A 17,284-nucleotide genomic window follows, 5' to 3' on the forward strand; every position below is an offset into this window, starting at 1 on the left:
TTTACCCCCACGTTTTTCTGTAACTACAGACACAGTTTGGGTTTTGCCCAAATTTTCAGTTGACAACCCCACCAGAAAAGTATAATTAAGTTGAAAAATATCTGAATGTTGACAAGCTGATCATTTGAATGTAGTAAAAATAGGTTTTTATTTTCTGGACTGAGAAAAATGTTTCTGATTTTCACATGGGTACTAACAAGTAATTTTGTGATTTCTGTTTCTCAGCTGAGAAGAAAATTTATGTCATGGACTTCTGATATTTACAAGAGTTACAGTTTCATTTTTCATTGTAGAAAGACAGGGGAAAGGGCATAAGCCATCAGGCACAGCCCTGGAAATAAACGCGTGTGGGGAAGAGGAGACACAGAGCAAAACAAGGCATTTTCAACCAAATGTTTCAGTGCAGCAGGTCTTAACCAGGCATGAAAGGACAATTCTTTTTTCTTGAGCCCAGTTCTGGGCCTGAAATCAGAAAAGATGCACTGTCTCCCTTACAGAGAAGATCTGTCTTCTAGTCCGTGTTATCTGAAAGTATATCCCTGCAGGTTCTGATTCTCTTTTGTTATTGTTTCTAGGTGGCTAGGCCAGGGCCTGAAAGGTGATCAGCAACTGCCTCCTTTAATAGAGACTCTCCAAGGACAGGCGGATTTGGAGGACAGCAGCCAGGGCTCTGAAGTCCTGCCCAAGTGGAGAGTCTCTCTCCTCGGACAGCCTGAGCCTGGGGTGTCCTTGTGCTAAGGCAGCGGCAGCATTCCTCAGCTGCTCCCTGGGTACAGGAGCGGAGGGGACACTGCACAGAGTTCTCATCCCTCCAGGGCCCCAGAGTAATTCCACTTGAGATGTGAGGCCTCTGGCAATTCACACCCGATGTTCCGCAGCTCCGAGAGCCAGCGTCAGCCCCAGGAGCTCATTCCAGGCATGGTAGATTTGTCACCTGTAGGGCAGCCTCTGTTCTAAGAAAGAAACCAGGGAGGAATTTTCTACTTTCTTCATTTTCCAGACAGCCATGGATTAATCAACCATCAAACCAACCAAATCAACCCAACCAAATATGTGCTGGAAGAAAGTTTATAAATACACAGTGGAGTCAAGAGCTGAGGAAAGGTTGACTGGGACACAGCAGGAAGCTGTCAGAGTTGCTGAGGGGTCCCCACAGGAGCAAGAGGCACCCCGGCCATGGCCCCCCACTCCCCAGTACCCACATTGGTCGGACAGCTCCTCACGACATCACGGGGTCTGACAAGCACTTTCTCACGTGTATCTTCACCTCAGTTGGTCTTCTGGGAAAAGGCCATATCCTCCAGACCCTTTATTTGATGTGACTCAGTCTCCCCTCAGGTCTTTCTCACGGACAGACTCAGTGTTTGAGGGGAGTGACTAAGGGAAGCAGGATTTGTGACTAACTCAGTCACTGTAGGAAGGTCAACTGGAAAGTCACCAAGGGTCCCAGCACCTGTCTTTCCCCTTCTCTGTCATCCCCACCTCCAGGTCAGCCCCCACCCCGTCAAGTTATCCCATCAGCTCTGGGTCCACCTCCAAGGACTGGAACCAAGACCCCAGGACATGAGGCCCAGCTGGTGAGACAGGAGAGAATTAATGGCAGCCTTCAGCTTTCACATAAACTGCCTCTTTGTCCATTCGCCATTGAACACCTAAACCTTCTTTCTTATGCAAATTTGGCCAGGGACGGACAAACTGTGGTGACCCTTGCCAGCCCTCCCACAGCCACAAACCAGCCTGCTGTCGTCCCGATTGCCCAAGCCCCACGGGTGCCACACCATGGGCCACACTTTCTGACATCTGAACCTCCCTCCATAAAACCCTGTGTCCCACTCCCAAGGGGCCCAAATGCTCTCTCCGCCCCAAGCTCAGCGAGTGTTCATGAGTGTTCGGGAGCTAGTAGGTTAGCGAGGGCCTTCTGGAGAGACATCCTTCCCTAAAGAAGTAGCTCTCATCAAACAAACAGACAAACGCAAGCTCTCGCACAAGTCCGTCACCGCAAGCTTCAGGGGTGCACAGCCCGCAGGAGCCATTGCATGTTGCAGACCTGTCAGTGTGTGATGTGTCCTTCGCTGGCCTCCCACCTGCCTGCTGTGCAGTTGGAGGGCACGCGCTTCTGCAGCTGGACCGCAGAGGGTGGATACCTTTGGGGTGGCATGTGGTATCTCACTTTTTTCCAAAACCTGGTCTTCATGCACTGTGACTGCTCTGTGAAGTCCCCGCTCCACTGGATGGCCCCGTGCTTCTGTCTGATGTACTGGATTGACTCTGGCATGGCTGTATAGTCCTCAATTTTCCCCAGTTCAATCAGAATGACTTTCATCCCGTCCTGGATGAGGGCGTTGTAGACTGCGATTTGTTCTTCTGGCATGTTCTTCAATAGGCCAAAGCTCAGCCATGCGGGGACTATGATGACGATCAGCCTCCTGCACAGCTTAGTGTTTTCATCGATGACATTGGCCACAGCTAGAAATAAAGAAAACAGATTCAGAAGATCTCATGATTAACACAGCCCGGGTCACAATGCTACTGAGAATATTAGAAATGGCACTGAGAAGAAAAAATGGACTTTAAAATGAACAGGACTTAGGAATGGATTAACAAAAGTGTGGGGGAATTTTTTGTTTGTTTGTTTAATTTATCACCTCCTCTGTGAAGCCTTTCTGGTTTTCCCTAAAGAATCAGTTCTTTATGGTCATGAATCGCTTTTTTTTTTTTTTTTTGGTAGTTTGTTGGTATGTCACTTTCCTCAGCAAACAAGTATCTTATTGTGCCTAACTTTGTATTTCCAGACTAGCTGTAGGTCAGGTATATAGTAGATAATCAACATGTTTTTTTAAAAAATAAGTAGATTTTAAAAGGCTAGGGAAAAATGTAATTAACTCTGATGTTGTGTTAATCTTGTATTTGTGTTTTCCTCTTGTTCTTTATACCTATTTAAATGACCAGGATGGGCCAGCCCGTGGCTCACTTGGGAGAGTGCGGTGCTGATAACACCAAGGCCACGGGTTCGGATCCCATATAGGGATGGCCGGTTGGCTCACTGGGAGAGTGTGGTGCTGACAACACCAAGCCAAGGGTTAAGATCCCCATACCGGTCATCTTTAAAAAAATAAAATAAAATAATAAAATAAAATAAAATAATAAATAAATAAATAAAATAAATAAATAAATAAATAAATAAATAACCGACCAGGATCTATGCAACTAACTTGGAACCCAAATAGCACAACCTACTGATTACTTGGGAAGGGAGAGGTGGGTTTTTTAAACACCCATCGCTGCTAACACTCTGGCCTGCAATTGCCTCCCATAGAATATAAGAATAGACTGCAAACTCTAAGGACAGATTCTTCTTCTTTGGCTTATTTTTGTATCTCTAGTACCTAGAACAGTAGCCAGCACATAGAGCACTCAATAAATATTTGTTGAAGAAGTGAGTGAGTAACATTTCCCAGTGACTAAAAAAGGATGTTTATTTCAGATTTCAGCCGTTTTACTGTACTTTTACATTTTACGGGGAGAGAACAGAGGACAGGAGGGAACTTCTGTGTTGGGCGTCCAATGTGTGCTGAGCTCCATACTGTCCCTTCTCAGATTTCCTCATCCACGTCGCTCAGCTGAGTCAGGGAAGTTTTCTTATTCCCATTTTACAGATGAGACAACTGAGATTCAGAGATGTCCATTGACTTGCCCAAAGCTATATACTTCTATTAAATGGGAGAAGTAAATTTAAAAATCTCCCATTTTATGTAGGTGGGGAAGGAGCGAGTGAGGTTGAGGTTTATAAAATCACCTTTAAACATGACCTGATTTAAATATTCAAACTGATAGAGAACACTCTGCAGTTAGTCTCAGTGACATGAGGGCAAATGACCACTTGTCTCTTTTCGGTCTTTTGGTCAAGACTACGTCACGGGCCACTGTTCATGTGGATGGATTAAGTACATCCTTACTCTAAAGTGAGACCCACACGACTGGCCCCAGGAATGCCAGTCACAGCGGTGCAGGAATGAGCTGCGTGGAGAAGGGAGCCTGCAGGCTCTGGTCACAGCCTCCCTGAGGTTCCACAGGGAAGGCGAGCAGAGTTGCTGCTATTCGTAGAGTGAAGGAAGAGAGAGGTTCTTTTTTATTATTATTGTTTTTATACCTCACTTAAAACACACCTTGTCCGGGGAACTCATCCCTGCCAAATATGAATAACTTATATCCGCACTGCTGCTCCAGCACCTCGGGCAGGATCTTCAACACCAGCGTGTCCACGTCGTGACTCTGGCTTTCACTTTGAGGCTTCGGGTACAAGACGTATGCATCATACAGCTTCCCGTCTGAAAAGGAAGTGGGACAAGCTCAAGGAATCATTCCCACCAAATTCTCTCACGTGAGCAAGGTGAGAAGCCGAGGTGCTGCCATGATGTGCTTTTGGCTTGGGTTCAGTGACTTCAGGGTGTCCTGCTGGCTGGTGCCAGGCACTGCCATGCTATGACATCTCACTCTCACAAATCATCCTGCAAGGTTTCCTCCCCACTACACAAGAATGGAGGTGAGACTGGGAAGGTTGCACCACTTCCACCATTCCTAATTCCATCCCAAGTCTCGATTCTAAGCCCACTTCTCCCTGTGATGTGGTTGATAATGAGAATTAAGAGCAGCAGACTCCACCCATGTTACCCTTGGTGGGGCCTGTGCACAGAGTTCTGCCCTAACCGTACCAGGCAAAACAGGCTTAATCCCTCCTAATTTAGACCCACCAGTGAATTCCATCACTGCAATTGTGCAGACTTGTGTCATAAAGAGAACGAGCATCTGAGCAGACCCTAGGGATCTGCCATGCCATTCTGAGAAGTCAAGCATGACAGCACGTCACCACTGTCACAATGAGCAGTATTTACTGAGCAAGCACTAAAAACAGTCTCTGTGCTCGCCAGTGCAAGGATGCACAAGACCCGGGATCTAACTGGGCAGACGTTCACATGCACAGAGCAAAAACAGCATAAGGCAGCACAAGACTGCAACGGCTAAGTGAACAGCAGAGACAGGAAGAAAGGGAACTCCCTACTGTCTGGAGTTCCGGAAAAAACTTCAAAACAGCATGGTCCAGGGATTTTAAAGGGTGAGGAGGGTTTAGAAGAAAGTGCGGGTCTGAGAGTGGAGGGTGAGCAGGCACAAAGAGGGCCTTCCCAGGAGTTCTGTGAACGAGACACTTCAGCAGGGCGAGAGGGCTTGCATGGGAGGACAGGGACTGTGGGCGTCACATTGGAAAATGTGATTTCAAGGTCCGGGCCGCTTGGAAAGTCACAGCCAACCTAATGGGGAACCCGAGAGGGGAGCTTTCTTTTCTATCCCTTTTCATGGGAGTTTGTTTGATGAATGGGCTTGGAGATGGGGTGCTTCTAAGATTAACAAGAGAAGGCAAAATCTTGCTTTCCTCTAGTTGTCTAAGTGACAATAGTTAACACATATACTGAACTTTACAGTTTACATGTTGCCTTTTCTCATTCCATCAGTTCTCACACCAACCTCTGCCAGCCTTCAGGTCTCTGCTCTTGGCCTTCCTGTGAAGAATGATAATGCACAAACATATGCACGCACATGCATGCACACCTGTGCACACACATGCATACACATGCGGTCGCGTGCACACATGTGCCCCCACGTGCACAGTCCTACACACGCAGTCCTGCGTACGCGTGCATGTGTACATGGGACTGCACACACACACGCACACATATGCACTCTTTCTCTGCCTTCCCACCCTCTGTGATGACAGGAAGCCATGTGAGAGTGGGGACTTGGGCTCCCTGCTCTGCTCTCAGCCCCTGGAGCAGGAGCTGGCGCAGGAGCCGTCTCAGTCAGCCCTTGCCAAATGTCTGCATGAAGCTTGATTTTACAGAGGCCCAAAGAGGTTATCACGATGCTGGGGACTGGTCAATTTCAGCTTTTCAATAAAGTGGAATCACAGGGCAGGTACTAAAGGAACGATTAAATCTGTGTCTAGAGTTGGCAAAAACCCAACACAACGAAAACTCCTTGTGGAATCTTGCAGGTCACTGGTCTGGACCACCACTCAACAAGTGGATATTTTTCTGTATTAAATTTAAAGTCAGACATTTGACTTTCCAAAGCCATAGGATTATAGAATAGAAAAAAATTTTTTTAAAAGAAACATTTGGTAAAGTTCTTATGTTTCTGAACTGTTAGGGAATCAAACTGTTCCGTGTAAACGTTTGGTCGTATTTCTCCTTTTGCTTCTGATAAGGGTCTGCTCGTGCTGGTGCTCCGTTCACCGCAGAGAGCAGCCTCCCCAGCAAAGCGGTACTTCCCGGCCTCGAAACTACAGTGAACATCCAGGTTCATCGCCACCTCTGTCCCAGGCCCTGCCACTGGTAACTCTTTTCTCTCAATCTGATTCTCTTTTTTCCCCATCACCTCGGACTATGAAGCAAACACACCACTTTTGACAAGTTATTCTCTCTTTTGCTAGTGTCCCCTGTTCCCTGTCTGTGAGCAGGGTGTCTAGGACGCAGGCACTTGTGGACATCCAAACTCGGGAACAGAAGAGATCTGGGTAGCGAGAAAGCCTCGCACCTTTCAAAAACTCAAAATATAAAAACATCCCGAATTTTGGGGTCATCTTTTTTTCACGCTTTCTTTCTGACTAAGCATTTGAATAGAGATACGACTTGCTGACTGGTTCTCAAATGCAGAGGTTTCCATCACCTTCACATGGCCAGTGCATCATTTCCTGAAATGCAGCAAAAGAGCAGCAGGAGCTTTTGCCTTTTGCAGGCCAACAGCAGCCGGCACTTCCCGGCTTTGCCTGTCACGATCACTTGTGAGGAACACGGCTGCATCCCTGGAGTGTGATAAGGTACCCGAGGCCAGCGAGGCTGCAGGAGCTCTCTGAAGTCTCCCAGCTGGTAAATGCACAGACTTGATCTCAGCCCAGGGCCAGGGTCCCTCTGGTGTGGCTAACATAGGAATTAGGAGCAGGAACGTCTCAGAGCTTGTCCCTCATGGGTCCTGTGCAACTGCGTCAGACTGTATTTTCCAAAAACAGCTCCAGCAGTGTTTCCAGTCCCACAGTTCTTTCAGAACCTTGCCACACCCCCACAAAGAGGCGGGATCTATTTCTTCTCCCTAAAATTGGGTAGGCCTCTGCAGATGCCCCGACAAATAGAATGTGGTGGAGTTGATCTAGAAATTCAGATGTTAGGTTTTAAAAAAAACCATGGCTTTTGCCTGGTTCTCTTGCTCTTGAAACACATGTTCTTGGAAGCCAGCCACTGTGCTGCAAGGAAGCCTGAAGCAGGCCACACAGAGAGGTCGCTTCAAGAGGCCCCTGTGGGGAGGGGCTGAGGCCACCAATGACAGCCACAATCAACTGCCGCTCCTCCCGCTGAGACCCCAGACATCCCGGAGCTGAGACAGGCCGTCCCCGCTGTGCCTGTCCACACTCCTGGCCCACAGACTCCATTAGCAGTGGTTGTTTCGTGCCACCGAGTTTTGAGGTAATATCCTTCCCAGCTGTAGCAACTAGAACAGTAACTGAGGAGATAACAATGAACAGCAACAAGTAACAATGGGCTGGACACCTCCCAACTGTCTTTCACCAAGAAGATTCCAGAAACGCAGACCTACTAGCGAGCATTCTGAGGAAACTGGGCCCTGCGGCAGACACTTGCACGGCGCGTCTCTGTAACGCTGAGGTGACAGCTACCCAGGTCCTGGCCGAGTCCCTTCATTTTCTCAGGAGATGCAACCAACCCTGCCTTCAGTGTTTAAGCATGTGCATATGCCTTTGCTGGCTGTTGGCTTAAGATACAAAAGCTCATTTGAATAAATTAGTATTTATGAAAGACTACCTAAAGATTATTCAATTTCCTGCTTTCTCTCAATATGATATTGTTAAATTTTAGACCCGTCCAAACCAGACTGGTGGGAAAATCAGACAGATTCAATTTGGCCTTCCTGTAAATGTTTTACTGAATTGCGTAAGGTTTGGCTTTTAGCCTCAACATGCATAAGAGACACTAGAAGAAAAGCCACATTAAACATGTTATTACATTTGCCACGGGAATGTTGAGGCAGACAAGGTTTCTTACATCATCCTGTTTTAAAAGAACTCCCTACAAAAAATCTCCCTTGAAACTAGTCCCGGAAAAGCCATGTTCTTTCATGAGCAACTGAAAGGTTTCTGTGAACAGCACACAATGGATCTTGTAATCGCCTTTCTTTTAGCTTTGAGAGCAAATTCACCTCTAAAAACCATCCAAGATTTGTCGTTAACTCCACCCTGATTTATTTCACCATTTTACCTTTTTTCCCCTTTGTTCACTGTACCTATTTTGTTTTTATTTTATTTTAACACTCACTTGTACATATTTACGGGGTACAGTATGTTGCTTCAACTGTTCTGTTTTTAATCTGTCTGTTCTACAGGTGCATTCTCCATAAGCCTATTTGGAATAAGGTGAGGCACATGCAGATCTCTCCAGTGCATTTTTAAGCTGAGCTTTCCATTCTTGTACACACCTGCACACCTGGCAGGAGAATCATAAAAGTGCTTGGATTTGACTGAGTATATACAGAATCTGCCGACTTCAGCCAGGCCTGTCAATGACTCTGACTACAACTGTGTCACACATACCTAACTATTTATTAGTGGTGTTATCAAGCTTAATCCAGCTGGTGGTGTAAATGACTTATCATAAAAGGGACATAATCGCTCCCCCTCATTTGTATCTGCTGTCTATTGCTCGGTGTGCTCCCAGATAAGTCAGGAAACATCCTCAGGGAAACAAAGCTGTAAACAGGATCCGAGACTTATCTGGGAGTCGCATCACCAGCTCATTGTCAAAGCCAACACTCAAAGGGAAGGGATGTGATTACAGGGTAATTCTCATAGAATGAGCTGTAGAGAATTAAATCACAAAGTGCACACATTTCTGAATTTAAACAAAGAGGACCACTGGCTGCCTGTCAGCTCCTATCTCCAAATGCTCAGCCCTGGGTTCAGAATTCGAGCTGCAGCCCAGTCTCAGCAGAGGGTGGGGCTCCCTGAGCGGCTCATGTGCCCAGTTCCTCCTGCTCAGGGTGAGTCACTATTCCTTTTTTCTCTTCCTGCTGGGCTGACCACGCACTCTGCACATCACGGCTGCAGTCACACTCTCAGGAGAGGTGTGAGTCAGACAGGGAGACACGCCATGGGGCCAGAACACCACGCAAAGTGACACAGCCCTCCAATAGTCAAAAAACAGAAAGCAGCAGAACCACTCACACGTGTGTCAGGAAAAAGAAGTGGGGGTAGACTGAACTGTCTTCTCAAACGGATGCAGGCAGGAGGACAGTCATGGGTGGGCTCAGACAGGGCAGCCTCTGCAGTGACCACAGCCAAAAATTGAAAGCCCCTCGTCCAGTCTGGCCATCTGCAGTGCTCGCAGCACTTCAGGTTGTGCTGGACAGGCAAGGCTCGATTGAATTATGCCATCAAAAAGGAGTCTGGTGCTCTCTACCTGGCTCAAGGCTTGCTAATTTTGAATTCTGAACTTAAACTTAGAATCAAGTCTGAGTTAGGACATCTGTGTTTTATCAAACATGTGGACAACTTGTGCTGTGTATTTAGTGTGCAAATCAGGCACTCAGTGTAAATGGTGCTCTGCTGTGCATCAGCTACTCATAAAACTCGCCCGAACACCCACTTCCCCCACTTTTCCACTCCTCTTATCACTGCATGTCTCTGGACTTGAAAGGTATAAATTTGTGCATCTCCATGCTTATCAGCTGCACAGATTTCTTTTGACCTTATATTAATTTTTCTATCCAAATAGCACAAAGATTTACAACCACAATGGTGGAAAATGCCTGTCCCTCAGAGTGTCAAAGTCACAGAGAAGATTTCTGTATTAAATAGCGCTGGCAGGACAGACACCACAGACTAAAACCCCAGAGTAGAGTGGTGGTGGTGGTGCAGGGGAGCAGCTTGCTTTGACCTCCAGGCAAGCAGCGGAGCCCCCGTGCCCCGGCCCCTGCTGAGTGCTTTCCTGCACAGAGCTCAGCTCAGTCACTCCCCAGCTCTCGGGGAGGGGGGATTCGCTTGATTTCTTCTTCCGTTCTTCCTTTTTCTTTCCTTCTCTCTTTCCTTTTCTTTTGTTCCTTCCTCCCTCTGTGTCTCCCTTCATCCCTCCTTCCCTCCCTCCCTTCCTTTCTCCCTGCCTTTATTCCTGTCTTCTTTTCTATAACTGTGAAATAGAAGAAAATTAAATATCTTTCTAAGTTCATAGAGGGAGAAGCAGAAAACTCACACTCAGACTTAGGTTCATCTCTCTCTCTACCAAGGACAGGGCCTAGAGATCTGCACCCACAGGGTGCCACAGGGCGCATCACTCCCCATAACACAAAGTGCCGCTGTGCTGAGCACACATCGTGATGCAGAGACCTGGCTCTACGAGGAATTTTCCTCTTTTGCAAACACTGATGGATGTGAGGGCCTTTCTAACATGGTTGCAGTGGGACTCTGAGGATGACCTGCTCCTGCTACTTGTCACTAGGACCTGTAAGCCTTAGTTGATGGAAGGACACTGATGAGCACAGACAGATCTTTTCTCTGAAGCATAAGCAGTTCCAGGGCATACCTTCCTCTAAATTTGCAACAACATGAAAGGCAAGCTAGTAAAATACGACAAAGCATGTTAAAGTGGTTATATGGGTGAGCGGGTAACAAATTTGAGACGTTTTTTAGTGATTACACACACTTACCTTCTATGGTCCCAGCAGAACGGAAGGCACTGCGGTACCAAAGAACAATGTCGATCTTGAAAATGTTGTAGACGCACAGAGCAGACGCAGCCACAAGTGCCAAGGCGCCAAGCCCTCCGACCAGGTAAGCTCGAAAATCTGGAGCTACAAATGACAGCAAAATAATAAGAATACAGAGTCAAGTACATCCTCCACTAATACAGATCACATTCTAAATGCCAGATGGAAATATATAAATGTCAATAAGGGCACTGCTTAAATATTTCTTTAAAGTTAAGTAATAGGCTTGGGAGTAGAGTAACCTGATCTGGACTGTGAATTTTAGGACAGAGACGGGCTCTTGGGAACCCAGGAGAGGAAAATTCCTCAGAGCGCTGGATACTGATACCTGGTCCCAGCTGCATGAGGACCGCTCTCCAAACACACATGTCCGGGTTCTGCTACCTGCAAGCCTTATGTGACAACACTAGACTGTCCAGGGACCCAGCCCAAATAAGCTTATTTGGAGGTTCCCCAGGTGGTTCTGTTGCATGTTGGCGATTACAGTACTGTTCCGACTGCTTCCCGGTCACTCAACACTGAGCAGCAAGGCTCCCATCACAAATAAAGGGCCATCAGCTGTCTCCCCTGGAAGCCACTGCTGCTGGCTCCACAAGACCGGCCAAGGGCCAGAGCGTCGCCCAACCCTCCTGGTGACAGAGGAGTCTGAGAGACACGGCCTGGCCTCTGGCAGGGCATGTGCACCCCGCTGTGCCCGGGGATCATGGTGCCCGGCGACAATGAGCACGAGTGGTGGGTAGAGCCCAAGGAGCAGAACCCGTTCCTCTGGCACTGCAAGTCCGCAAAACACGCTTCTACGTGTCCAAGAAGAGGAACGGCCCAGCCTCCTGCCTGCCACAGCCCAGACCCTGCCGCCGACGCAGGAGCCTCCAGGGCAGAGAGAGCTGGAAAAGAGGAAGGAGGAGGGAGGAAGAGAGAAACCTCGGTCCTCGGAGCCCACCTCGCACACCGCTTCCTCCATCGGCCCTGCCTGAGCCTCCCTCCTCACCAGAGGTGGGCAAGGAGGGGAAGGACAGGGGTCCTTTCTTCTCACCCCCAGAACACTTTTATTTTTAAAATGCTCATTAAGAGCTTATCACAACCGGCCCTAAGCCACACCATGTTGTAGACATCTCGAGGCCCAAGACTTCCTATTTGTTATTGTGTGTCTCTAAATACTTCACACAACAAAGCCAACAACTGAAATCGCATTTGGTATCCCCCCCAACTAAGCCCCACTGCAGCCAGGTGAACTGCTCTCTACGTGGGTGCCTGATCGAATCCTGACCACTTTTTAGAACTTCTGGCTCCTAACCATGAGAGAGACCCCCCACCCCCTTGCTCTTTCCCAGCTTGTGATTCCTTCTTGGAGCAGCAATGCCACTTCTTCCTCTGGGAGGATCCAGGTCAGGCAAGTTTTAGTGTATATTTTAGAGACCTTGGTAGTGAAAACTATCATGATAGGAAGATCATGCCCACAACATTTATGGGATTCTAAAAGCCCCTGGCAATAGACAGGAGAGATGGTCTGAAATTTCTGGGTTGATCGTTCCTTGCATTCAGGAGTGTTGATATCTTCTGCTCTGTAAATGAGTTTAAAGATGATTAAATCAAAATCAGGACATCGATGAATAAGTTCAAAGGGAATAGAGGCTTTGAAATAGAAATAAATGGAAAATTCACTGTTGATATACATACCAGATGCCCTGCTATATATATAAAGGAGGTATTTACCGGCTGAGTCCATATGGCTACCCCCAGCCTCCAACTGAGACAGTAGGTGAGAACGAGTAATCAAAAGAAATTCACAGAGGGGTACATCTGATCTAAACAACTTTCTAGTGATCCGTTTCAGACAAACCAAATAAGATTCAAATCTGGATGTGTCTTCAACAAAAATAAGGAAGTCAAATGGAGAAGCTGGAACCATAACTCTGCCCCCAAGAAAACCAACAAAAGGCTTGAGTTTAGAGGATGATGTTCCTGAGAACTCAGAGAAAATAAAACAAAGCGCACGGGACCAAACACACTGCATGTGAGATTGGAAGTGACTGTCCTTAGGAACAGAGATGAATTTAGTAAGCACAGCTTCTTAATCAGCCTGAAACAAAGCGAACAAAGGACCCTTCCCTCCTTGCATGTGATTGACAGATATTAGCTGGTGACAGCATAGTGCCTCGGAGCCAGGACGTGGTCTCAGAATCCTTCTGAACACAGATACCAGTAAGTCTCTACTGGCATGGAAATCTGCATTGGCCAGCTTCAGTCTAGGTTAACAAACAAAGAGCTCCAACTTCTAGGTTGAGGCAGATTTCAGTTGTAACCACGTCAGGTCTTGTGGAATCTCCAAGGCTTTACACAATCAGCTTCCCCTCCTTTCCCTGGGGTGGACCCAGAATCACTCCCTCCGGGCTGAGCCAGGTTGCATTTCTGATGGAAGCTACTGCGGAGCGAGAGGGGAGGAGAGGCCAGCAGATCCTGCCCTGCTCCCTGGGTGAAAAATGATCCTGTCCTCACCGGCCTACCACACACTGCTGCAAAGGCCTCAAAGTCACTTCCTTCACCAAAACACGGGGCCCACAGAGACTCACCTTTGTCTCTGCTCCAATCCTCTGGTCTGCAGGGAAAATGAGAGACGACTAAGAAATGAGTGGGATCAGGTAGACCAGGGAGACCCGGAAAACCAAGCCAGGGCTTCCAGTTCATCCCAGGGGTAAGGAGGTGTCACTAATGTCCAGGCAGGGGGGGCAGGGAAATAGGTGGCAGGGTAATAGCCACCCTGGGAGAAGATGACTCTACAATGGTCACCAGAATATATTGGACCAGAAAAAATCCTCAAGGCAAAGAAACCACTAAGAAAATTGATATAATCCTCCAAATGGCACCTAATAATGGGCAGAACCAGGATAATACTAATAAAAATAAGCACTTTTTAAAGAATTCACGAAATGTCAGGCTGTGTGCTTGGTTTATAAAAGTATCTCATCTGAGTCTCATACACTGCTAGCCCTAGCAGTAAATATTGGTAAATCACACTGGAGAACAGTATGGCATTATTTAGAAAAGCTAATGACAGGCTCTCATCTGGAAATTCTACTCTGAATGATGTATCACAGAGGGACGCACATACTTGGATACCAGGACACTCATACAGAAATTTTCCTAGCAGCATTATTTGTTAAAAGTCCCAAACTGGGAACAATGCCAATGACCACATATTTATAGTAGAATGGATACATCGTGACCTAGTCATTCTCGGCCTACCACACACTGCTGCAAAGGCCTCAAAGTCACTTCCTTCATCAAAACACGGGGCCCACAGAGACTCACCTTTGTCTCTGCTCCAATCCTCTGGTCTGCAGGGAAAATGAGAGAGACGACTAAGAAATGAGTGGGATCAGGTAGACCAGGGAGACCCGGAAAGCCAAGCCAGGGCTTCCAGTTCATCCCAGGGGTAAGGAGGTGTCACTAATGTCCAGGCAGGGGTGGCAGGGTAATAGCCACCCTGGGAGAAGATGACTCTACAATGGTCACCAGAATATATTGGACCAGAAAAAATCCTCAAGGCAAAGAAACCACTAAGAAAATTGATATAATCCTCCAAATGGCACCTAATAATGGGCAGAACCAGGATAATACTAATAAAAATAAGCACTTTTTAAAGAATTCACGAAATGTCAGGCTGTGTGCTTGGTTTATAAAAGTATCTCATCTGAGTCTCATACACTGCTAGCCCTAGCAGTAAATATTGGTAAATCACACTGGAGAACAGTATGGCATTATTTAGAAAAGCTAATGACAGGCTCTCATCTGGAAATTCTACTCCGAATGATGTATCACAGAGGGACGCACATACTTGGATACCAGGACACACATACAGAAATTTTCCTAGCAGCATTATTTGTTAAAAGTCCCAAACTGGGAACAATGCCAATGACCACATATTTATAGTAGAATGGATACATCGTGACCTAGTCATTCAACGGAACAGGACTCAGCAATGAGATGAACAGACTACAGGTACCTGCAGCATCATCGATGTGCCAGTGAACCCCACACACCTGAGCTAAGAAGCAGACATAAAAGGAAACATCCTGTATAAGCTCTTAACATAACGCTCAAAACCAGGCCAAACTAAACTCTTGTTAGGGATATCAATGCAGATGGAAAAGCAAAGAAATGACTTTTTATTAGTTGTTATGTGATCCATATATTCTGTGTGTCCTTTACTATATGTATGTTATATTCCACAATAAAAAAAAAAAGAAAATCCCAGTTGTTTCTCAGAACAACGCTTGAAGGAAGGTACTGTTATGATCCTTATTTACAGACGAGGAAACGCAGGCACAGAGAGGCTGCATTAAAAGTCCTGAGTTCACACAGCTCACGCATGGCAAAGCCAGGATCTGATCCTAAAAACCCGGACCCTAAAGGCCTGGGTTGGAACCACTCTGCCACCTCACTTGCTAGGGGGAGCGGGCAGGCGGGGACGGCTGCAGCAGGCAGGCCCTGCGTAGGAAGGCTCTGCAGACCTCGGCAACTGTAACTGGGTGAAGGCATGAGGGAAGCAGAAGAGGGCATCGGAGCGACCCCAGATTCTGAGCCTGGATAATGTGGAAGATATGGAGGTATCAGGAACAAAGGTGAGAAAAAAACAGGAAGAGAACCCAGAGGTTTGAGAGGATAATATGCTTCCAATCTTTAGCCCAACGTGCCCGCAGTCCAGTACACAGCTGGGAATGCAGGCGGCCACATGGGAAGAGAGAACAGAGCTGGAGATCTGGAATTTGCACCTGCACAGGGTTGACAGTGATACCATAAAAGGAAGGGAGATTAGTGGGAATGAGGATGCAGAAAGAAAACAGCACCGATGCTGGGACTTCAAGAATCACCCTGAGGTGCCAGAGAGAAAGATGGGACACATGCAGTTGATTGGGGGGAAAGTGATGGAAAGTGACTCTCCATGACAAGGAGAAGCCAGGGAGAAGAGGAAAAATGGACAGTGGTGGCAGATGAGCCCAAGGCTCCTTCCACATGACGCAACCCAAGAGGATTCCCCACGGGTCCGGGGTGAGGAGAGGAGGGGCTGTGCTCACTCACAGTCGGGGCAGCTGGAGACAGAGTGACCTTGGCCCCCTGATCACAGAAGCGAGGTGAGAACGTGCACACCTGGAACTGCTAGCTGCCATGGACATCTCCTTAATCGCCCCTGTTCTAAGGGAGGCGATGAACACTTATGTGGTTAGGAGCTGAGCATGAGCAAAAACACATGTGCTGGCTCCTGTGGCAACCACTATATTTTGTATTAAGTTCTAGAAAAACATTTCTGCTGGGACTTTAGCTAGATGCATGCGAACATGGGTTTAACTGATCTTTAAGGGACACTAGCAAATTCAGGCCCTCTCTCGCACATAGCTAGCCACACACACAAAAATGATATTAATAGAATCAAGAAAAAAAACCGTCTTGGTCAACCACATGGCATTTTACAAGGTAGTTCATACACTTCCCCTGGAATGTTATGAATTTAAAGTTGTTCTCAAGATTCTGATTTTACCCTTAACTGTCTATCCTCCAGCTTTATTACCTCTAATGGATAAGCTCTGAACAGGGTTAGGAGTGTAGTCTGTACACACAGTGAGTTTGAAGCTCTCCTGCTCAAATGTTGGAATTCAGCCTCATTGACAATTTTACAAAGCTACATGGTAAAAGTCTACATAAGCATCTATTTATACATCCAGCTATTTATAATAAACCATCTAAAAGGTGAAAACCACAAGCAAATGGCTATATAAGTTGAGCAATCATATTTAATAGCTTCTTAGAGTTTTGATGTTTAAAATTTCCATATACATTAATATGGCACCTTAAAAGTACACTGCAATAAAATCATAGCCTTACTCTAAGAACATTATCAGACACCAGCTCTTCTCCAGATTTCATATTTAGTGTCTCTATTCAATACCACCCTGCTGCCTCACAAGGAGCATTTAATGTCATTTCTTTCCTGTGTTTCCTGGCCATCGTTTTGAACACACTGTATCCCACTGGAACCTCACCTGGGAGTTCTAACATGATGTACGCTGCGGACACTCCAGCACGGCATGTGAAAGGAAGGCCATAATCCTCCATTCTTACTTCTAAGAAGGTTATGTTTACTGTGCACATAGTGTGTTCCTGAAAAGCAGCACAGCTTCTATAAAAGAGAAGAGCTGATCATTAACCCATGAGTATTCACCCACATAAAATATTTACCCAAAACATTTCATAATCCTTTTTCTGGAGATCAAGTGTTTTCCTGGAGTACATTTTGGGCCATCATTTTATCCTACGAGTACTTCACTGAGTAGCCCTTTGACGTGTGTAGATTGTGGATGACCGATTCCTGATTGGACCTCGTCATTAGTGAAGGTTGAAATTTGCACTTTCTAGGCCGGCCCGGTGGCGCACTGGATAAGTGCGCCGCTTGGGAAGCGCGGCGGCGCTC

At 46.8% G+C, this 17,284-nt stretch overlaps 1 protein-coding gene across 1 annotated transcript in view; it reads right to left on the minus strand.

Moving 5' to 3' along the window:
- Positions 1-412: 412 nt before the first annotated feature.
- Positions 413-17,284, minus strand: part of IL1RL2 (interleukin 1 receptor-like 2) — a 39,351-nt gene continuing 22,479 nt past the window's right edge. The window contains exons 5-9 of the mRNA XM_008591736.1: positions 16,857-16,993; positions 10,759-10,902; positions 4,167-4,328; positions 2,089-2,466; positions 413-462 (exon numbers count right to left, since the gene is read on the minus strand). Coding sequence (XP_008589958.1) covers positions 413-462; positions 2,089-2,466; positions 4,167-4,328; positions 10,759-10,902; positions 16,857-16,993 — 871 coding nt within the window. The remainder of the gene's footprint in view (positions 463-2,088; positions 2,467-4,166; positions 4,329-10,758; positions 10,903-16,856; positions 16,994-17,284) is intronic.

Source organism: Galeopterus variegatus, unplaced genomic scaffold (assembly GCF_000696425.1).
Source record: "Galeopterus variegatus unplaced genomic scaffold, G_variegatus-3.0.2 Scaffold7234, whole genome shotgun sequence".
Lineage (NCBI taxonomy): Eukaryota > Metazoa > Chordata > Mammalia > Dermoptera > Cynocephalidae > Galeopterus > Galeopterus variegatus.